This window comes from Copidosoma floridanum, unplaced genomic scaffold (assembly GCF_036245765.1).
Source record: "Copidosoma floridanum isolate Cflo_tuat_1 unplaced genomic scaffold, Cflo_Japanese_pri ptg000004l, whole genome shotgun sequence".
Lineage (NCBI taxonomy): Eukaryota > Metazoa > Arthropoda > Insecta > Hymenoptera > Encyrtidae > Copidosoma > Copidosoma floridanum.
In genome coordinates, this window is record NW_028321881.1 from 7,913,948 (window position 1) to 7,939,112 (window position 25,165).

Consider the following 25,165-nt stretch of genomic DNA (forward strand, 5'->3'; position numbering starts at 1 on the left):
ATTTAAAAAATAATAAACTTTCGATTAATAAAAAATTTTCTTTATTGCTAGTGGATGTAGGAGAAGGCAAAATTAAAACTTTTTGAATTCCTCAGACATAAAAAACAAATGATACATGTTCTAAAATTTTTAATAATGATGATGATTTTTTTAAAAGTAAAGCTATATTAACATCTTACAATAAATACACACATTTTTTAAACAAAAAAATTTTAAGTAATATGGTAGGAACATTTGAATTGTATTTAAGAATTAATAAAGCAACTCACAAAAGAGGAAGTAAATCAGGCGATAATATTTATATTTATTTCTCTACATAATATTTAAATAGTATTAAAGAAGGTCTTACTCCACCCGAATTGAATTTGAAAATTAACGCTATTGTTATGTTAATACGAAACTTAAACGTATCTGAAGGACTTTGCAATGATACTAGATTACGAATTACAAAATTATTTAAATACAACATCGAAGCTAAAATAATCATATGTGTAAAAAAAAGAAAAAAAGTCTTCATTCCATAAATAACACTAAATACAAAAAATTCTTCTTTACTACCATTTATATTGTACATAAAACATTTTCCATTTACCTTAGCTTTTTCTATAACTATCAATCAATCTTAAGGTCAAAGTTTTGATGCCTTAATATTATACCTTAGAAAACAATTATTTTTTCATGGGCAATTATATGTTAATATAGACAAAAAAAAGTTTTTATCTAAATTGAATTCGAAAACAAATTTAAAATTGAAAATATTGTTAAGAATGAAATTTTAGAGTAACAGAAAAACTATTTCATAGTTCATTACTATTTTTATACTTTCTTGCAAATTTTTTCTTTTATCAAAAAAGCACATTTCAGTACCGTCTAGTACCCAGATTTATGAAATCATAAACAATCCGTTTTATGTGAAATGTTTTTAGATACACCATCATGGATGCAAAATTTTATCAGTGTGACAAATGTAACTCAAAATTTTCAAATTAGGAGTGTCTATTATCGTACGAAAAAATTCACAAAAAAAAATTTTTTGTATATGATCTATGTAGCATTACAATATTAGAGAAGAAAAACTATTTGCGTCAGACAAAGGAATGCCAAAACATTGAGAAAAATTTGAAGTATATTAAATGCGGGAAATGTTTAAAAAGAAATTATCACTTACAGAGACATTTAAAAAGTCATGAAAAAAACGTTCAAAAAAATATTTGTCAAAATTGTGGAAAAGGTTATGTAAAAGCAGAGCACCTAAAAAGACATTTTAGAGTATGCAATCAAACGAAACATCGTAAGTAAGTTAATTGTAACAAAATTTTTTGTTATGGTCAAATAAAATTATATGTGAAAATTAGACCATTTGTAACAGTTAATATCGATGCCCCGGGCAAAGACTATTCCCTAATTGGCCCTAGACGAAAAGTATGCCCTTTCGACGTCCCGGGTGAAGACTATGCCCTTTTTTCTAGTCCGGACGAAAACTATGCCCTTTTTTAGTCCCCGACGAAGACTATGCCCGTTTTTTTCGAGCCCAGGCGAAGACTATGCACTTTTCTCAAACCCGGACCAAAACTATGCCCTTTTTTGGTCCCGGACGAAGACTACACCCTTTTTTTCGAGCCCGGGCAAAGACTAAGCACTTTTCTCAAACCCGGACGAAAACTATGCCCTTTTTTTGGTCCCGGACGAAGACTACACCCTTTTTTTCGAGCCCGAGCGAAGACTATGCACTTTTCTCAAACCCGGACGAAAACTATGCCCTTTTTTTGGTCCCGGACGAAAACTATGCCCTTTTTTTGGTCCCGGACGAAGACTATACCCTTTTTTTTGAGTTCGGACGGAAACTAAGTTAAAAAACACCCCAATGTTAATTACTAACCCCTCTTGTGTTTTACTTTTCCTAAAACAAAAAAAAAACCCTAGATTTGCTGATTTATGCTTTTGGTGTGTTGGTAACAGCTACTAGTACGCTGGAAGAAGCTCACGAATACGAAGCTTTTGAAAACGATTAAACATTTTAAGATTTCGCGATACTTGTGTCAAAACCTTTGTTATAAGTTTTATTTTCACATCAAGATTCACATGCACGTGAATCTACAGACGTCTTTGTAAAAAAACAACACGTAATCATTATTCTTAGCAGGTCTAACGGCTTCAGTATTTTGAGTTTTGGTAAGTGTTTGAAAAAAGAAGTTTTTGAGCTTTTTTTAAACGATTCCGTGAATTGTACATAACAATAACTGTAATTAATTTAAACTTGCTAATTTATTCTTGTGTTAAAAAATACTTTGTAATCTAAATATTCATGTCTTGCAAACATTAATTAATAAAAAAAAAGTTTACTTTTTTCTCAATTTTCTTACGAATATTATATTTTATTATATCACGAATTGTACAAATTTTATTAATTTTTTAACTTCAAGTTACAATAATTATATTAGTTACTTATTATAATCAACAAAAATGTAGAAAAGAAATTAAATTTGAAAATAAAACATAAAAGAGTCTTTCATATTCATTAATTGCAAATTACCATGCTTATAAAACGATTTCTGAGTTTGTATTATTATTTACAATTATTTATGTAAATGTAAACAACAACCACTATATAAGTATATTTGACTATATATCTAATTACAACAACAAATGTACGGTGAGCTTAAATGAATTGTACTTCATCCCGGCTCCAGAAAAAGTCAATATCTTCGTCCAGACTCGGAAAAAATGTAATAGTCTTTACACGAACTAGAAAAAACGTGTATAGTTTTCATCCGGACTCGAAAAAAGGGCATAGTTTTCGTCCGAGCGCGAGAAAAGGGCGTAGTCTTCGTCCGAACTCCGGAAAAGGGCATAGTCTTCGTCCGGGACTCCAAAAGGGCATAGTTTTCGTCCGAGCGTAAGAAAAGGGAATAGTCTTCGTCTGAACTCTGGAAAAAGGCATAGTCTTCGTCCTGGATCCTAAAAGGGTATAGTTTTCGTCTACAACAGACAAGAGAACATAGTTTTCGTCCAGACTCCAGAAAAAGGCATAGTCTTCGTCCAGGCTTCGAAGCAGGGCATAGTCTTCGCCCGGGGCGTTGATATATACGGCTTTACAAATTTATTTACATTATATGTGGGGAAGCTTTGGAGGAGCTGGAGGGGAGTGGAGGGGTGGTGAGGGGGATCGGGGGGGGGTAGTCAAAAAGTAGGATTACCAGAAGAATGCAAGTAAATGAAATAAAAACTACCTTATTTGGGGGGGAGTGGCGAGGGAGCGGGGGGGAGCGAAACCTCGTTCTAACTCTTATGACTATATAATATATATATATATGTATATATGTATATATATATTCATATTATAGTTTAAATAGTAAAATATAGTTTGTAGAACTTAATTATAAAAAAAATATTTCTGAAATATTTATATAACTGGATAAGAACAACATCAATAAGTGTTCACGCCAATCGTAAACTTTTAATTCTCTCTTCATTTTCTAATTTTCTTTAGCACAATACGTTAAATGCAATAGTTATATTTCCTGGAATTGTAATAGCTTTATCTTTGCTTTATCATCTAAAAGTAACATTTATCAATTTTATAACTTTCACTTTACATTTATACACACTTTAATTTCAGAACTTATATTTTCTTATCTTATCTCTTTTTCTACTCTGACTCATATGACGACTACAGTGTATATTTGTATAGTTAACTTTAGTTATGCTCTCTGCTATTTTTGTAATAAATTAGATACGTCTCAACAAGCAAATAGCCAACATTAATTGCGCTCTGAGCCCCGCTAACCGCTATTGTAAATACATACGCTATTAAATAAACGCTATTTAAACTACTACCACTCAACAGTTTATTGATCCTCAGTAATTCCCGAACAATCGATATTAAGATCCCCGCGTTCGTCAAGCATTTTTTGCTTGAACGTAACATTTTGGTAGCAGAGCGTGGTTCGGGATTGCGAGAGTGACATTTGACTGTTAAAAAACTAACACAATACACGCTAAGTGCAGTGACCATCGTGTTTGTGTACCAGTCAGTGCCGTGAACTTTTGATTTTGTGTAACGTTCTAGCACGGCGGGTGGCATGGCAAGTTCGGCTGATGCATTACTCGCACGCCAGGAAAACCTTCGAAACGCTATAAAAAATGCTTTGGCAAACCTAACTAAGTTGGGCCCAGCAAATTTTTCTAACGCCGTTATCACAGTTTGTATGAATAGCCTGGATACGAATTGGAAGGAATTCAAAAACAATCATCTTACTCTTCTTAGCCTACAAGAAAATCTAAGCGAGCAGGATTGTATCAAAAACGATGTCTACGCAAAAACCGAGAAATTTTATCTGACTGCCCTTGCTACTATGCTGTCGCTTCTCAAGACCTATCCTGCGCCGATACTTCCGACTGCCGCATCGTCTTCTCAAGCTTCGTCAGCACCTACGTCATCTTCGCGCAAACTGCCCGAGATCAAGTTGCCGACCTTCACGGGTGACTACAAGTTGTGGCCAGAGTTTCGTGACTTGTTTATTTCTAGCGTTTCTTCCAGCTCGTTATTAAACAACGTTGAAAAGTTGTTTTATTTAAAATCGATTATGGCCGGAGACGCAGCTGAGCTCGTCCGCGGCATCTCTCTCGAGAGTGACAATTTTCAACGGACTTGGGACGCGCTGAAGGATGCATTTGAGGTGCCACGCGTGCAAGTTGATGCACTATTAAATGGCTTCTTCTTGATGAAGTGTGTCAGTGGTGAGGATGCGGCAGACCTCCGTTGGATCCTTTCAACCGCCAAAAATCTTGTCGAAGGCCTTAAAAATCTTAAACGGCCAACAGTTTCAGACGACGTCTAATTTTATATCCTTGCAAATAGACTGGATGCCGTAACACGTCGCGATTGGGAAAAATCGCTCGGAACTTCGAGAGAGCCGGCTGCATTCAGTCAGCTGGCTGAGTTTCTCGAGGGACGCATCCTGACGCTGTCAAGCGTAGCCTCGAGCAACGGGAAAGGGCAGCGGTCAATAGGCACGCATGCGCACCAGGCATCATACAGATCGAAGGTGCCGGTATGTTCTCTCTGCTCCTTGCATCATCAGCTGTGGACTTGCGAAGCCTTCAAAGCCAGGAATCCAATGCAAAGGAGGGAATTCGTGCTTGAGAAGCAGTTATGTAAGAACTGCTTGGGCTCTCACGAAGTTTTAACCTGTCGCTCCGGGAGGACTTGTTTTGTTTGTGGGGCTAAGCACCACACGTCTATACACGTTGACGCCTCAACAAACACCCATGTAGCTGTAGTCTATGCGAATTCTTCTGTGCCGATTCGATGCGACGAGCCTCTCAACGTTTTGGTAAGCGAAACAACATCTTTTGCGCCGACATTGCTACCCACAGCATGGGTCAGTCTGGTTGGGGCGGATGGCCAGGAACATTGTGTTCGAGCGTTGATCGATCAAGGATCACAGTGCTCGTTCCTGTCGCAACGCTTGGCCAACTCACTGCAGCTTCCACGCAGCCCTGCTTGTGTATCGATCGATGGAGTGGGTGGTGTTTATCCTACAGCTGCCCTTGGCCGAAGCAGGATCACCGTCAAGTCTCGATGTGCTCCCTACTCTCTCGATGTGGATGTGCTTCTGCTCAAGGCGGTCACGTCATGTCAACCTCGAGTGCATCGGCCTACCGACGGATGGCCTCATCTACGCGACCTGCAGCTCGCCAACCGTTTGGATTCACGATCTAGTGAACCAATTGAACTGCTACTAGGCGCTACAGTGTACGCCCAAATAATACGACCAGGTCTTCGTCAACCACAGCGTCCCGATGCACCCATCGCTCAGCAGACTGCATTGGGTTGGATTTTATCCGGGCCGATCGGGCCATCTAAGCTGCCATCAACTCTATCATCGAATTTCTCCAGAACATCGACGCATCATAATTTTATTTTTTCATAATAAATTGGCGGGCGGTATGTTCACGCTAATCGTGAACTTTTAATTCTCTCTTCATTTTCTAATTTTCTTTAGCACAATACGTTAAATGCAATAGTTATATTTCCTGGAATTGTAATAGCTTTATCTTTGATTTATCATCTAAAAGTAACACTTATCAATTTTATAACTTTCACTTTACATTTATACACACTTTAATTTCAGAACTTATATTTTCTTATCTTATCTCTTTTTCTACTCTGACTCATATGACGACTACAGTGTATATTTGTATAGTTAACTTTAGTTATTCTCTCCGCTATTATTGTAATAAATCAGATACGTCTCAACAAGCAAATAGCCAACATCAATCGCGCTCTGAGCTCCGCTAACCGCTATTGTAAATACATACGCTATTAAATAAACGCTATTTAAACTACTACCACTCAACAGTTTATTGATCCTCAGTAATTCCCGAACAATCGATATTAAGATCCCCGCGTTCGTCAAGCATTTTTTGCTTGAACGTAACAATAAGAAACAAGATGTACTTTCCTTTAATCGAGTACACCTTCCTTTACTACGAAAGTTCAAATATCCTGATCGAGTTTAACGCTCTTGACCGTCTACCTCTGTCGCTTTACTTATTTAAGAGCTGTTGTGTTGTGCAATTTATCGGTAGTCCATCGTTTGACCTGTGACTAGCGAGTTAAAATACTTGCGTATTCTCTCACACCTTAGGTTGTAGTTTGTATCTCAAAATTTTATCGTTGTATGTAAGAGTTTAATTAAATCTTTTATTGTGTTTTACAACATTTATAGCCTGATACGGCTGACACAAATTCTCAGTGAAACATAACAATAAACCAGCGTAAGAAAATTTAAATACACCTTGTATTTATTCATTCTTTGTGTCTCACCCCTAATGAATCACCGATCACTTTTAATGTCTTTATTATACAGTTTTTAGTGTGGGGCATTTAACACAAACCCTGCTACAACCCCACAATGCCCCTTACAAAATAGGGTACAGTTCTGTAGTTTCTCTCTTACTTAATTTTTGCTTAATTTTTTTAAAGATCTCTCACCATTGACACTTACTCTAATTTTGATAAAATTCTGATGGGATCAGTGAACTCTTTTTAAGTAACCTACTGCGTTGAGCTTTATGTACACATTCTTAATTTTTAACCTCTATCAGAGAACTCTATTTTAATTACATTAAATTGTACTTAAAATCTAAATACTGATCAAACTTTCTTTTAAACATATAAGAGCACAATCAATATTAATCTAATAAATTGACTAATTCTGTAAATTGACTTATAACTATGACACTTCTTAAAAGGGCAGTACTTGCATTATTATAAAATTTAGTGTTATTTAAATTAATGTATTTATAAGTATCCTATGATACAAAGTAAACAAAAAATTTAATTTTCTTACATAGTTTATTGAAAATATTACTAAAACAAAGCTTCCCGGGCACACGTAGGTGCTTTAGGGGGTATGCGTGAGGTACTAATTAGGCAGCCTAGATGATCTATCTTTATCTTACATTATACACAGTTATATCGGCTATAGTTTCTGCGCAAGCTGTAGCATAAAACTATCGATAGGTAGTTTAGGTACACAAGTTAGAAGTATTGTTCATTTTGACCCATTAAAATAATAAAGAAGTATCCTAATCAATATAAGACTGACCAAATTAACTGACATCAAATTTGTTGTCAACTAAACTAAGTTTCTCAAAGTACTGGTCTTACAAACGATTATTATTGCTTCAAAAAGTTGCCACAAAAACTGTTTAAAACCCGTACTAAGACTATAAACATTTTATAAGCAACAATTTGTCCACTATCACATAGCTGTCTATCAAGTCAAGTTCATCTGTCATTCAATTGAGTCAATATGTTTTTGTATAAAAAAAGGGAGCTACTCTATAAGCAGTTGATTTGTATTTATTACTTGATTGTTATTTCGAAGTACTTCAGAGTTAGCTCACACAAATCATATATACAAACTGTTAGTGTGCAATCAACAGTGAGTGATATTTTTAAGGTTAAATTTATACCTTAATTTTTATAAAAATTGGTTTCTGAAGAAACGAAATATTATTCGTTTAAAATAAAGCATAACATTTTTTTGATTGTAATACAACGTGTATTGTCACTAGACATACCTATTTATATTTATAAATTAAAAGGTGTTTCGGTTTTATTAATTGAGACAGCCTACTTAGAGCCTACCCAACGCCCCCTGACGCTGCCAACGTAGGATTTCAGTAGGCTCGAGAGGCAGGCTACGGAGGCCTTACTGATCGCCTACTTACAATTTCTGCTTAGGTTAGCGCACCAAAAACTCTATGCTTATGTTAAAATTGAAATAAAATTAGTATTAATCAATTTATGAACTTACTTTTAGTCGTATAAATAATTAAATTATAAAGTTTTCCTATTATTAAAGTCTATTTTTTCATGTCGTGAGTAATGTTATAAAATGTATGAAAATATGTATAAAAAATTACATTCATAAGGATTTCTAAAGTCGGTAAGGCTAGTAGCGTGTGTAAATCTTCCTATATAATATAGTCAAATAGGTGAGGTGTTCTACACCTACTCCGTAAAACCCAACACAGCCCTATTATGAGATACATTAAGTAGATTAATTTTTTAACAAGACTGTAATCATATCAAAGAGTGAACTTTATCAAAAATAATAACTAAAAATTAAACAGCCAAAAAGTAAAAATGCTTACATTGAATTACATACGTTGACAAAACTACCATAATATAAAATGATTTTTTTACGAAAAAATGATCACAACAACATACATACAATAGACCATTAACAGCAGGATGTGATGCTATAATAATTTCAAACGTGGGCCTTTCGGAAAGTTTCGATTTATGTGTATACTCTAAGGAATTACCACATAACTATCGGAAGAAAACATTTTTAAGGATACTATCTTATTTTATTGATCGGATGGTTGGTCTGTTATTTTTTCCTTTGAATGATTTTTGCTTGACTCCTCATGACATAAAAAAATATGGAACGAAGAATGGAAAACTAACTATGTTTTAATGTTGTGGATAAAGACAGTCTTACATATCAGATAACGAAAATTTTAGTCTATTATGATATGGGGAAAGATAGTTACAAAATTTTCTTTATTATTTCTTATGTCGTTATTAAATACATACATTTTAATCATTTAAGACATAGTTGAAAAAGCTACAAAACATAAATTTGGTTAAGGGTTATTAGATGCTATCACTAATAGTGCATCTGATATCTATATAGAATTTTAAATTGAAAGAAAAAATTGTACATCTCTTATTACTGCTATCTTCATCCATCAGAAGTCCAAAATATATGCAGAAGTACTTTCAGGATGCAATAGATATAATGAAAAAATGTGATAGTAACATGTTATAACAAATGGAAAAAAATTAATGTAAATTTTATCCAAATTTTAAAAAACATGATACCAAACGATATTTCAAATATGACAGTTAGATTACTTCATTTTGAATTACTACGAATCTTAGATGACATAAAAAATTATATTTTTAGTAAAGTAATGCCACACGTCTATACAATTAAACTTCAGAGACGTGGTCCACCTTATGCTCACGTTCTAATAACTCTACATTCTGTAAAATAAATATTATGCCTGAACACATCCATACACTTATTTCTAATGTAGCTCCTTCAGGTAATGCAAAACTCACAACATAAGTCATTAAACACATGCTTTACGGTCGTCGTACAAATTACAGTCCTAGTAAAGTTTATTCTAATCAGAAGTATACGGAAAGTTTTTTTAGCCTTTTAAAAACGTACTACATTTTATTATATATTTCAAACAAACACTTACCCGCAGTATAAAAAAACAAATAACATACCCGATAAAAATAATTACAAAACTTAGATAAAAGATTAAATTTTGGTAGATTATTGAATGGTTGTACCTTGTAATAGATTTCTGTTGATAAAATATAAACGTTGTATTAAGTTAAATGTTTTGCATCAACCCTAAGCCTAACCTACATTCATGACTTTATTTAAAGAGGTAGTAACACCACGTACATTAAAATTTAAAAAATAAAAGACGAAAGAATAAATCATGCAGTTGTGAATGTAGCTGTTTACCTTTAAAACAAGCAAAACTTATATTTGATAAAAATAATTTAAGAAATACCATAAAACTATCCACTAACCCAATAACCCAGCTAACAGCTCAGATGCAAACGTATTGTAACGTCGGTAAACTAAAATTACTAATAATTTATTCCCCCACTCGTTTTTTCGGAATTTTCCATGTTGACTTACAAGTACTTTCAAACAGAGACCAACGTACATTTGAAGAGATAAATCACCTGCAAACTCTATTCGTAGCTGCAGCACATCAACCCTCTATGATTCATGCAAACGCACGTTGGCCTATGCTGACTTAAAACGAAAAGCAAATGAGATAATAAAATACTTTTCCGCACTCGGGTGGTTTTGGGAGACTGGTACTTCCTCGGGCGAAAAAGCAGTTTTCCGGAACTCGTTCAAAAAGTCTCCTTTACGAACCTCGTTACGTCCCTCGCCTTCGGCTCGGGCCGCAAACCTCTCGGTTCGCAAACAGAGACTTTTCAAACTCGTAGGAAAACTACTATTTCAATACAGAGAAACGAAATAACTTTAAAAACTAATGGAGGCAAAAATTCCAACTGGGAAAAGCTAAACTGGGGTGCAATACTAAATGCTGGCACGACTTGATATGATGTTCAAAGATAGAATAACGTAAAGCTAATACGTATAGATAATACAAATAACATACGTAAAGCTCATACAAATAATAATACATACTACACTCCTATTAAAACAAAATTAAATTTTTATTTGGTTTTTATAGATGCATAAAACGCCGAGCTACCCTTTTTCCTATTACATTACCGAATATTTTCACATACCTCCGCAATAGCATAAATTTTTGAATTCATTTAACATGTAAGAGAAAAGGGAAAAGCTGAGCTGATCATTAACAATAGCTCTTTTTCCTTTTCTTGACTCATATATGTTGGGAGAGAGTCCGTGCGGCTGCTCTAATATAAGTAACGGAATTTCCAAATCCACAAAGCACCACATGCTGACTCCCTCTCCAATAAATAAGAGCGAGAAACATATTAACTAAAATTTTACCGAAATTCCCAATTATTTTCACAATCAGTCAAAACTACCCGAAATTTTAAATATGTGTAGAAATTAATACGACCAATAGTATACAAGTGAATGTTGATACATCTAAATCATTGTATCAAGAGGTGCATATGCATAGATGGTGGCACTTTCAATACAAGCACTCTATATCCTCCATACATGCCCTTTTTTCAATATCCAATATATTTAAGACTCATAATACGAAGCCACATAGTTTCTTTTTTTCAAGAAAATTTCTTAAGAAATAAATGAGAATGAGAAAAATATCCTCCCGAGGTTCGTAAAGGAGACTTTTCGAACGAGTTCCGGAAAACTGCTTTTTTGCCCGAGGAAGTACCAGCCTCCCAAAACCACCCGAGTGCGGAAAAGTATTTTATTATCTCATTTGCTTTTCGTTTTAAGTCAGCATAGGCCAACGTGCGTTTGCATGAATCATAGAGGGTTGATGTGCTGCAGCTACGAATAGAGTTTGCAGGTGATTTATCTCTTCAAATGCACGTTGGTCTCTGTTTGAAAGTACTTGTAAGTCAACATGGAAAATTCCGAAAAAACGAGGGGGGGAATAACATTGACCCTCGGAGAAGAATAAGCCGGATGTGAGATGTGCCAATTTTTGAGTGGTTGAACTAGAGCATCTCTAGCCAATTAGATCTTTGGCTATTGTCTTTCCCCTTCAAGATTTTCCTGGCAAATTTTTCTGCGTCGTCTCGAACCAGTGGGTCGCAGAAGTCCGCTACTCTTTATAAAAAGGGCCTGGAGGCCCTGAAGAAATCAGAGAGAGAGAGTTAATTTCTACCTCTCGAACGGTAGACTGAGTAGTAAGAGTCCGCCTCTGCTACCTTCCAGTCTATCACGAGGTAAGGACAGTACGTACAGTTCAAATTTTACTCTTGAACGGTCGGCTGGATAGTTAAAGCCCGGCTCTGCTATCTTACGGTCTTCCACGAGTGCGGTTTTAAAATTTTAACCTCGGACACTTCGCGTTGGTTCGGCACTTGTACGTTTGAATATCCAAAAATAAAAGTAAGTCGATTTGAAATACTAAAGCGATTAACTTTGCCTTTCCACTCTGTTCCAATGCAGATGTGTTTTTGGAGTTAGCATTATGGTGTCGGTAAAAGACCATACTACGAGAATAAATAACAAAATTGTTCCTTACGCAAAGTCTAGGACAATCACCTCTACTCTGGACGGTATTGATGGCTCCTAGACCGGTCGCGAATTTAAACCACTTTACCCCTTGCGTAACCTCTAGAACGTAACTACCTTCACTCGTTACAGTATTGGTAACCTCTAGATCGCTGGCGAGATACTATTTTGACACGTCGCGCCGGGTATTCTTGACAAATCAGAGGAGCGCTGCAAACGAGTGTCTTGCACTATTGCTCGACAACCGCTTCAATTTGATCAGAACAGTCGGGCTCCTCCCCTTCTGAACGCCTGGTCAAGAAATTTAGCTACCTTTTAGCCCCGCGTCCTACTTACGCGCTCAGTGCGAATATATTGATAATATTTTCGGAGAATCAATGACTTTTAGGTTTTCTTAACAATTAATACAACTTTTTAAGTGATTTTTAGTTTCTGAAAATATTTAACGTAATAAAATACAAAATAAATTAAAAAAAATACTGTACAAGATTTTGTTAATAATAGAGATCATCACGCTTTTTTGTATATACGCTAAATTTTAGGATAATAAGATAAATCATGTAAAAGTTTAAATTGACATATACTGAAACGAATTAAAAAAACACAAAATCTTATAAATGGAGAAATATCTCTTAGTTAAGAAACGTTTGACTCATGTAACAAAAATTAGAAGATAACTCGATCACTCAGGATAACGCTTTAATGATTTCAAAAAGCCGTAGAAATAGTTGACATACATTAGAGAGAAATATGTAATACGGAAGCAAATTTCGGAAATAAATTAATTATTTTGAAAGAAAATTTTTGTCAAATTTTTTTATTTCTAAAAAAACAGTGATGAAATTATTAGATATGAATGTGATAAATTTTTTTTTTTTTCTAAAAATTTGAAATTTTTTAATTTGTATTCGTTCTTCTAATAAAAATTGGATATCGAATAAAGTATGTTTCTATATATTTGTTGATTTAAATAGTTGTTCGGTTATAGCGTTATATTTAAATAACATGATAAGTATACCAGTTTCTGGAATAGACGAATACCTTAAAAAATTAAGTAGAAAAACTTAAATCTGTTGCAACAAAGTTAACGCAACGTATGAAGGGGTTGATAAGTCAGACAGTAATATTTATATCAATTTTCTAATAAATAACTTAAATAGTATCCGTAACGGCTTACCACTTTACGAACTCAGTTTCATAATAAGTACAGTTGTAATGCTAATTCAAAATTTAAGCACATTTGACGATTTATGCAATTGTACCTAATTAGGAATTACTAAATCATTGAAGTATAACGTAAAAGGAAGAATAACTGTAGAAAAAATTGGACTAAAAGTTGTTATCTCAAGAATAACTTTTAATACTAGAAACGCCTCTTCACTTTGTTTTGTTTTATATCTCAAGCAATTCTTAATAGTTATGGCATTTGCTATGACTTACAATAAATCTCAAGGTCAAAGTTGATGATGTTGGTTTGTACTTTAAAAAACCATTTTTTTACAAAAAATTTTACCTAGCTTTACTAAGTTACAAAAATAAAAACAATACATTTATTTTAATTAGAAAGAATAATTTATAAATCAAAAATAGTGTATTTAAGGAAATCAGAAGTAGAAAGTGTACTTTAACTGAGAATTCTAATTTATGTAAGTAGACATGAATTTTCTCATTTACTTTAAAGTTTATCAGTTAATTATAATCATCATTTCATTATTTAATAATAATAAATGATTTTTTAACAAAATTTATTGTTAAAATAATAGTTACGCACGCATGTTATTAAAAAAATTATTTACAAAAAATTGTAATATACCAATTTCATTATGGTATTTTATTGTCTGAATATTTAAAGTGTCAAAATTAAAATAGTAAGAAACTGAACTTAGTTTTATTATCTATTGTTTGTTGGAGAATCACGTTTAAGATTGAAAAAATTTATATTTTTGTATACGTGCTTTGGTAGTTTGGTGGAGTGCGGTAGGGTTACTAAGATAAAATGAAAAATTATATCTTAAATGGAAAGACTCTTCGTTTATGTTAGTACGTAAATAAAATGTACACGCATACATGCATACATATAAATATATATATATATATATATAGATATATACATATACCAGTGGGGCTCACGCCCCCCTGCGCGCACTGCGCGCCAACCCCCCAACATTTGAATATTTTATGAGAAATACATTTTTACAATTTTTGTGCATTTATTCTTACTTATTCTTAACTTTTTTATTTTTCAAATTTAAAAAACTTATTTTAAATAAATTACATGGGGCTACATCGTTTGAAGACGTTAAAAACTGAAATCGAATAACATATAAAAATTTCAGGGAGACTGCAATTGCAATGGGTTTAATAGAACATGATTCTGAAATCGACAATATTTTTGAAGAAGCCATAACAATTATATTTCCATACCAGTTAAGACAATTTTTTGCTTGGTTTTTGATTTCAGAAAACATTCAAGGAGATAAAATATGGAATTAATATAAAAAATATTTTACGGAAGACTTCGATAAAGATAATAATAATTGTGCATATTAATCAAATTTTGGTATCGGCAGGTAAATCATGTCTTTTAGTTTACCGACACCAACCATTAGCAACTATATAAATAATTGCAATGTTGAGGAAATATCTTTTAGTAAAAAAATGTTCAATATAATGTACACAAATTTAAATAAAGATCAAAGAAAAATTTTTAAAACTATTTGTGAACAAGATGAAAAAGTATATTTCATAGATCCAGAAAAATCTACTTATATAAGACACTCATTTATTATTTCATTTCTAGAGGTAAAAATATTTTGTCAATGGCTTGGTCAGGAATTGCATCTGTATTGCTACCAAAAGATGTGACCAGTCATAAAACTTTTCGTTTACCTCTAGACTTGGATAATATTGAAAGTGTATTTTTAGAATTTGAATCTGAAAAAAAAAATTAAGGGAAGTTGATTTAATAATATGGGACGAGGCTTCTATGATTCCGAAAAAAGCTCCAAAAATCGTTGATAGAACGTTGAGAGACTTGTGTAATACAAAACTTTGCTTTGGTGATAAATTAATAGTATCAGGAGGAGATTTTTGACAAATCCTTCCAGTTATAAGAAACGGTAATAGAACTATAATAATAGAAGAAACTAAAAATTATCATTTTCATGGATCTTCTTCAAAATTTCAAGATTACAAAATAATATCCGTTCTAGTAATAACGAATTTTCAAAATTATTGTTAAGAATTGGAGAAGGGGACATAAAAACATTTAACATTCCTTTTTATTTATTTTTTTATGCATAGGAAAAATTTATTAATTAATAATACATATTATGCATGTATTTCGTGTTCATCTATTGTACCAATTTCAGCATTAATTTAAAACAGAATAGAAATGGACGTAAGTCTTCTTGGTTAAATCAGGCTTTATAAGATGACTCATAAAGTGATGCGAAACTTTCATTGTTTATATTAATGACACTCTAAATTTAACTTAAGTTTATGTACGTAAAAAGAAGAATTGTGTATTAAAGGACTATGTAAGTGATGATGATATAATAATTATACCATGAAAAAATTCGTGGGGGTCGGTGGGAGGGCCGTAGGGGGTAGGTGGGGGGATGTGGGATGTTTTGAGATAAAATACTATACAATATTTCCATGTGATTTGGTAGGAATGTGGTAATAGACTTTAACACATTGACAGGGCTGGCAAAATGCAACGTTACAAAATGCTAACAAAAAAAGCCAGCCCACCAAAAACCTTATGCTTACAAAGAAACCAAGGGATCCAATAATTTGAAATACAATTGATTGTATTTAAGTTTAGTTGATTATAGTATTGTGCACTTACCTGTAACTATTCGATTGAATATTAAAACATACATTGTTATTATCCCATGAAGCCTTACGTGGTTGTACCCCCTGACTTGAATAAAGACTTATACTATACTTCTATACTATACATATAATATTTTGTAGGGGGTCGGTGGGGGGTGGTGGGGGCCATGAAAAAATTAGTGGGGGGCTGTGGGGGGGTCGGTTGGGGGCTGTGGGGCGTTTTGAGAAAAACTACGATATGTCAAAATAAGCAAGAAAATAACGGATTTTTACCTTATTTTGTGGGGGGAGGTGGGGGTTGTGGGTGGTTTGTGTGAAATGTCTCACTGAGTTAACTATGTAATATAGAAAGATATATATATATATATATATATATATATATATATAACGTTCGCGCGTATGTATACATATGGAAATCGTTAAAGATCAGTAGGGCCTTCATCAGGTTGTTTAGAAGGGGTATGAGGGGTATTGGGGGCCAAGAAAAACTGCGTGGGAGGTAGTAGTGGGTATGTGGTTGTCCAGTGGGGGGGGGTTCTATGGGAGATTTTGTAGAATGCTTGAAAAATTCAACTTGATAATATAGGAAGATACACATACATGTTGATAAAAGGTGATTTGTCTGGACAATAAACGATTATACGTGTGGGAGGGTATTTTTAAGTACAAGTTGGGATTAATGTGAACATTCGCATAAGTTTACCATGTTATTAATCAATATTTTGGAAGCACGAAAGGCTGTATAAGTCTCTTTACTGAACATACCCAGTCATATATATATAATAAATCTTCCTATATTACGTAGCTAAATATTTGGAGCATTTCATACAACCCCCTACCCCCACTGGCCTTAACTTTCTTTTCAAAGTTTAGAAACAATTTGTGTCATTTTTCAGTTATTTTGACCTTATCATAAGACCTTATATAATAGAAGGTCAAGACCCCTACTACACCCACTGTTCCTTCTACTGGCGCACTACACGATTTGTTATACCCTCCACTGAACCTTTACGGTCTGCGTTGAATCTTTTGTAAAAATAAACTGCATAACACGATTTCTTGCTCTTGTTCTGTTTTTAAGCAACATTTGTACATATTTTTTGATAAATTTTGCTATTAAAAATAATTTTTTCTGTCATGTTAATAAATTATTTTTAGAATCAATAAATATTTTACACATGTTCAAGCTACTGTATAGAGCCCGCATCAACCACAAAAAAAATTTTGACATCCCACCTTTTAATTCGCAAAGTAATGTAAAAATAATTACTGGAGAATGGTTAATGTTTTCTATCTTGTCGATCAGATTATTTTGACACTATATCAAATGATTTTAAAATTTTGAGGGATGACGCGAAGGTCCGGAAAGGGAGGGGGGTTGGTGGCAGCAATGAAGGCGTCCGACCTGAAATCTTCTACAATTTATAAATAAACAGCCCTGGTGCACATACAAGTGAAAATGAGAACGTTATCTTTGGTAATTCCTTTACCATTAGACTTCAATAATTTAACTAAGAGAGGCCCCGCGTAATTTACACCTGTATTTGAGATTATGGGTACGGATTAAAGTAAAATGCTAATTAGGTCAAGGTGGAACCAGAATACCGTTTGCAAGTAATACAACTTGAAATAGCTGAGTGTACTGTCTGTCGTCCTCTAATAATAAAAAGCACTTAGCGAATAGTACTCCAAATAAGCTGAAAGCCACAATGTAAATAAATTTGATGAACATAATTTATGACAAATTCAGTTAAGTGATCGAAAGCCGCTAACAATAAAGGGTATTGAGTTTTAAACTGTAGCAATAAGTTGCTAAAACTACCAACCATTCCAGTAAATTAATTTTTAAGCAGAGGTTTTAACAAAATCTATGAGCTGTTGGATGGTAGCTTGAGCTTAACTTTTTTAGTAGACGATGTGACTGAATTAAGCAATTAAAATTCAGTTCTAAAACAAGTTAGTTTATGCAAATGAACCAACAAATTCCTCACATTATTGGGCTCAGGGATGGTTGGGTAAGAGTTAAAACTGTTTGTTATGACGTCTAAATTCAAGAATGCTAATTTAGACTTATTAGAAGTATATCATTAAACGGAGTTGCAGACGAAGATATTAAAAACGATGTAGGCATATCAACTAAGACATTCAGATCATTTAAGGGCTGATTTCTAAGGAAAAAGCCACCTAATAACATAACTTTCAAGAGCTGATCTCGGTTTTCAACTGCCACTTAAACTGTCAGCTCCTGATAACATATCCTTCATATAAATGTCTGTCATTAGAGCGAGATAAGCTAAAAAGAGCTCACACTAATAATTACTAGCCAGCTGTTTGATTACTCTATAGGTTAAGTACAGTTAACTGCCTTGTCCATAAAATACCTATTGTGCACTATGCGTAATTTAGAAGTTGAGCTTGCAGGCTTAATTTCTTCATGGTAGGAAAAGAACCAAAAATCATTGATCTCATCGCTCTTCAACTGTACCATGTGATTAGGATCACTAACCTCATTTATAAATGAACAATAAGTGTCGAATAACACTGAACTTTTATGAAATCTCAGCTCTTAATTTTTTTGCATAGTGACAGAAAGGATCTTGGCGGCATAGTGTTCTTTAGCTAAATGTTCTGGATGAAGTTTGAACTAAAGTTTAACAATATATCTACCCGTACTGTCCCTACTGGGTATTATAAAATTGTTGTTCATGTGCTACTTCATCCTTCGTTCAAAGGCACTTTGGATCAATAGGAAGTTCCTTTACTTCCCAAAAGTGTTTCAACAGCGGAATAAGCTCATTATTCTCAGCACAATGTAAAAAAATGCACTACTAGTTGTTGACTCAAATGTAACCATTGAACCTGAAAGAACCCACTCTAGTGTAGTACAAGTAGACGCAGGTGCATTAAATTTTCCCTTCTGTACTGATTCTTAGACTATTTGAGCATGAACTTCAGCCCCAAGCATTAGATGAATTTCATTCATACTGTTGTAGCAAAGATTTATTAATTGTTAGGCATCTAAATGACTAAAGCATGGAACATAGTGACTGATAGGTAGTCAATATAAAGAAATATTGCCATTATTCCAATACCAGTAGGACCTAGAACATAGATGCGGACAGTGGCTAATAGTACACTTATACCTTTAGAGAGACAATTTTACTATGATAAGCGACTTTAGGAACTTCACTATGTTGGGACAAGAGTACTCGATGATCACCGAGTTTAGTAACATCAGAATCTTCAGGCTGATTGGGCTTTGAAAAATGCAAAAGCGTATGATGTCTTTTTGTACAAATTAAGCAAACACCTTCAGAGTTGCATTTTTTCATTAAATGATTACCTAATCAGGTAAAGTGTGCCCGTTCTCGACTTACCAAATCTCTTCTAGAATCAATAAAAAAGGTCTTCAATAATTCACAATTATTAAGAGAATGATTTCCTCAATAAGCTACACATTTGTAAAAACTTTGTGAAGTTACGTCACCAGCTATATTTTAACTATCAGGATTTCATTTACGAGAGACTATACGCATTGCTTCACAATCAGTCTTGTTGAGCTATGGCTTCGATGACAGATTCTCAGAAGCTGCTAGGGTTATGATTTGAGCGTTTGAAAATTGCTTTAACTGAAGCATAGAAGAAGATTGAGATCTACTACCGAGAAATTTTGCTCATCCTTACTCGTTGAGCTGTCAAATCTACTAACTATTAAAGTAACTATTAAACTAACTGTAACGAGTATATGTAATTTAACATTTCCTTATTAATTCATTTCAGCTCGATCCCAGACTCATATTTCACAAACTTACAATTCATAGTCCTAGATAGTTAGCTATTAACTATATAACGTTAACTATCATGATAATCAATGAGATTTTACTAAGCTGTATGGTACTAATCATCGGCTAAACAAATGAATTTGATTGAATGTAAGGCTTTGCCACTTAAATGAGCACGTAATTAATAAAATTTAATAATATTATCTATACCCTCCTTCGTGTGCACCAAAGACTTTAAGGTATTCCGAAAATTCTCCCAATCAGAGTATTCATCAGTGAACTTAAGAAGTTCAATTCTCGAGCGATACAAATTGCAAGAAGAAGCAACTGATAAATTGTCGGGATGTGTGTTGGGAACGGGTGGAGGGTTCTCAGGAGGAAGACATGCGATGTACTCGGTGGATCTACTTTTACTGAATAATACGCGTTCTCAGACTCATCAAACAGTTCAGTAGTATAAATCTTTATCCTATAACTCAGTAAGTGGAAGTATGTTTTAATGATTCTGAAGAAATCTTTTTAAATAATCTTTTAATACCTGTATCAAAGTTTTCTCTCTACTGCGAGAAATCTTTTCACTACCAGTTTTTTTAAAGTTATTGAAACAATTACTGATCTTTACACGTAGTTTAGTCTGCTCCTTATAAAGCTTCTCCATGATAGCGTGACATCAATTTAGCCTACGACTAAGCGACTTTATAAATTAAAAACGATTCACTGAAAGTTAGCACTTAAATCTAGATCCAAACTCAATATCGTAGTAGTGTGAGGCCTGCAATACAAGCAGGCAACGTCTAGTGGGTGAGGCAGGCGTGGGAAGCCTGCTAGAGACATAGAGGGCCTGCACTACAAGAAAGTGGCGTCAGCTGTCAGATGGGGCAGGCATGGACAGCGTGGACAGCAATCCATATCAGCATTACACTTACTTACTGACGAACACACACACTCAAACAAGGTGAGCCCCGATCTTGCCTTGCCGTTTGTGTGGTTGTTGAGACTTACAAAATGGCTAACAGAAATTTGTCTTAACAATACTATGGTGCAGAAGACAAGTACACTTCGTGGCACTTTACTTATGTTAAGTTACTCGACTTAAGTCCCTCTTAGAGCGCCAAAATGTTTGTTATCAAAGCGGGTGCCGTGCTTCGAAATTAAGTACCTAGTGATAGACAGATGGTAATTTTGAACATTTTTAATCGTTTTTATAAATTTTAAGCACTAAATTATAGTTTCGATACAAACACTTAAAATCTCCTGAGATTAGGTTTCTTACATATGAATCAAGAAATTAAACAATCGAGAAAGTCATAAATAAAAGAGAAAATGTAACTTAATCTATTGAGTGCGAATGCCCACAAAAAAACACTAGTGAGTGGCTTAACCACCGCAAACAAACTAAACTCAGCATTGCGCAGCTTTATCCAACGATTAAATCGCTGCTACAGTACTATTTAAAACTGGAGAGACGTGGCGCATGATGATTCTTTAAGTATACGCGCTGCGCTTTGCTTGTAGACTGGTGGACTGCTTTAACGTGCATTAACTTAAATTCAATCGCATTAATAATAAAGAAACGAAGATTTCTCAAATTTTTAATTATATATTTATAAAACGGTAAATGAGATCATCACAAGTAATGAAGCATTAGGCAAGTTAGAAACAAAAAGCAGAGTGACACAAGGCTGCTTACTCAGCACTTCTATCTTTGATTTATGTTACAATGATGTGGATTCAATTAAAAATACAAAAAACAAAATGTAGCACAATGTTCGAGAAAACAATACATAATTTTAAATTTGCAGATGGCGTAAGCCATTGGTGTTGAGACTTTTTAGGCTGTCGTGAGAGAGTTGCAGATCAGCCCAGTCCCAAAAGAGAAGGGATGAAGAAAAAAAAATTGACTTAGCATATATTGTAGAACGAAATAAACGATTTTATTATTGTTCAACAGTGAAATACAATTGTTGGCGTCTGTGAGTTAAAATTACAATGCCATACTGCACAACTATACTAAGCTTGTAGGTAGCCTGAGACTAACTAAAACTCAATAATTACATGCAGGCGATGATTCCAAGGACGCAGGCTTCCCTCTTTCACCTGTTCTCAACAGCTATGACAACTTAGCTTTTTCTCACCAAGAGATAAAAGCAACACAGATGAAAAAACCTGTACAGAAGGTTTCTAAAGTATACTAAATAACTTTAAAATGAAAACTATGGAAATAAAATTAAGATAATAGTGGACAAAAAAATTGAAGTTGTAATTTATTGAGAGGGAAGATAGAAAAAATGGGAAATTGATTTTTAAAATTGAAGAGATAGATGCAGCCAGTAAGTCATAGCACTTAAGTTTCTGGTTTTTGACCGAAAACTTATTGAATATATATGTTAACAACATAGTATGCAGAGCTAAAAAAACTATAAACACGGTAAAGATTATGGAAGATCATAAGAATTTACAGGTGGAATGTATGTCTACTATGTGGAATAGTAAGACAGGATATTTTTTTACTGATCAAAGATAAAGAAATGTATGAGAGAAATGAAAATTTGTTTACAAATTTCAGTGAAAGATTGTAAAAACGGATATAGAAGTGAATGAAATTATCCGAGCTTATATTCGAAAAGGCAGGCAGATATAAAAGTATACAAAAGAGACAAGAAGAAGAGCAGCAAGAGAATATGAAGATTAAAACAAAGCAAGACATCTCTCTGAGATGGGGGTAAAAATTGATGGATCAAGTTCTGTGGTTATAACAAGTGTATTTAATCAAAACAATACTAGATGTAGAGAAATATTAGGAAAGCATCAAGTTGAAATGATTATTAAACAACTAGAACCAAATCTGAGATGCAGGAATGTAGGCAAAGCAGATAATGAAGGTTTTTCGAATACTTTCGGTGAGGTAGTGATAGAAACATAGAAATCTAAGAACCCATTTTTTGCGGAGTAACAAGTAAAAAAAAATTTCTTGAGGTTTTGTGCATAAGCACACGATCAGTAAGAGCTAATTTAGGAGTGAGAATAAAAACTCCAAAGTCAGGTGTTAGTTTGAGCTCAAACTAACACCTGACTTTGGAGTTTTTATTCTCACTCCTAAATTAGCTCTTACTGATCGTGTGCTTATGCACAAAACCTCAAGAAATCATGGAAACAATTGGGAGCAGAACGGCACGTTCAACAAACACCGTAATAAAAAAAAATTGATCAACACTTACTTTAGAAAATTTTATAGATCAATATACACATAAAAATGTGATTCTGTGTAAGAAATTTGTAAATATACTAAAAATTTTAAACACACAAAAACTTGAGTATAAGCCTTAAAATCAATGTATCGATACATCGATACTAACTCTTAAGTTTTTGAGGGGGAAATCATAATGGCTTATACCTTCTATGGAATTGTATTTTTATGAGGATATCTAGCCCGGTGGCGCGTAAGCGCTTTCGTACTCTTCTCACCACTCGCCTTACCTCGGCTCTTTGCTTGCTTCAGCTTGTTTCGCCAGTCCACCCAATTACTCTTCTGTTCTCTAATCCTCTCTCACTTGTTCTAACTATAGTGCGAGAACTTGGGCAGTGAAGTGGGAGATTTTGGTCTATTTTCGTTTTTCCCATGTTTGGAGCAGCCGCTAGACCTGGCAAAGACGCGTAGCTTCAATTATAGTAGTACACAACGACAACAATAATTCTACTACTAATAATAATTATTTTAATAATAACAACGATTATAATACTTATTATCATAACAATAATTATAATAATAATACTAACACTAATAATAACAATACGGCGAAATAAGTTAAGCAAAAAAATACAGTGCTACTCTTCCTGTCCCTGAATTCTATGATGTATTATTTTTTTTCAGCTATAATTTGTAGTAAAAAAGTAATTGTAAGCAATATGAAAGTTATTACAGAGTTTATTGAAATTGTACTATTATAATGCCTAATTTATTTGGATATTATTATAATTTTTCAGATCGCATAAGTGAACGTGCACTTTTTTTAGTAGAAGACGCTTATTCATCACTTGAAATAAGATATTTTACCGAAATGACTGGATTATCGATAGAAAATTCCCGTGAAGTTGCAAGAGAAAAAGATTGGAGCGTAGTAGGATCAATTATACATCCAAAAAAGAATATCAAGCAACAATTTGTTACGCAAGAAACAACTGAATATCAGTTGCATAAGTTAACGCAGTTTGTTACTTTTTTAGAAAATTGATAGTGTATTTAGTAAAGCATATTGTGAAATCAACTTTTTAAATTTTGTATCAAAGTTCTTTCATATTTAAATGTATATAAAAAAAAGGTTAACAAATTTTTTTGTCTGTCCTGACTAATTAATTATTAATTCCTTTCAGTTAACTAACTTACTTTTAAAAGCCTTGAATATAATGACTTAGAAACTGTTACTTATGTCCAATAACATTTTTTTTATAATCATATAAAAATAAATAAAATACTGTTGTTTATGCTCTTTATAATTGATGATAGAAGAATAAGAAGGATCGGCGTTTTCTCAGTTGTATGCGTGCTTATTACTGACATAATTCTGTTCTAGAAGTTGTGAATTCAATTCCTGGTAAGTGCAGATTTTTTCAAAAACTGACACTACTGGAAAAAGTTCCTTTGCGACCCTGGCTGTTCCAGGCAGATTTTACCGTGGAGTTCTCCTTCAGAATAATTCCATGGTCTTTTCCTTGCCCTACAGGTCTTCGGTCCTAGATGAATGTAAAACAGTGTTAGGGCTATAGGTAAGGATTAGTGGATCAAATGCCAGGTGCCAGAAAGGGATCGCCGGCCTTACTGGAAAAGAGTGGTCCCTGAAACATGAGGCTTTTCCGGGGATGCTAATTAGCCTGGATCTGATGCGTCTACAGAGAGCGCCGAGTCAACCAGCGAGGAGTAGACGTCCTTAAATATGGAGTCCTTTTCAGGGAAAGACTACACAGTGGTGAGTTGACCCAATGGACTATTGGTGCAGAGAGTGTCAGCTTAACTAGCAAGGCGTTTCACTGGAGATACTCATACTGTGCCCATGGTATGATTAGGTACGATAATTGGAAATGGGTGTGGCAAAACGCCCCCACACATGTGATGAGGTGGTGAGTGGGTGGCCCTGATGACTAGGCCAATAGGCTGTCGTAGTAACCTGGTAAAAAAATAAAATAAAACAAAAAATAGAAGAATAAGAAATTAAGGATCTGTTGGAAGTGAAGGAAATAATAAAATTTTCAATTGGTTCGTTATTTTTTTAT

At 33.9% G+C, this 25,165-nt stretch overlaps 1 protein-coding gene across 2 annotated transcripts in view; it reads left to right on the forward strand.

Moving 5' to 3' along the window:
• Nucleotides 1–24,204, forward strand: part of CSN8 (COP9 signalosome subunit 8) — a 178,853-nt gene extending 154,649 nt beyond the window's left edge. For both annotated transcript variants that reach the window (XM_014358673.2, XM_089597836.1), the window contains one exon: nucleotides 23,882–24,204. In XM_014358673.2, coding sequence (XP_014214159.2) covers nucleotides 23,882–24,129 — 248 coding nt within the window. In that variant the 3' untranslated portion in view covers nucleotides 24,130–24,204. The remainder of the gene's footprint in view (nucleotides 1–23,881) is intronic.
• The last annotated feature ends 961 nt before the right edge of the window (nucleotides 24,205–25,165 follow it).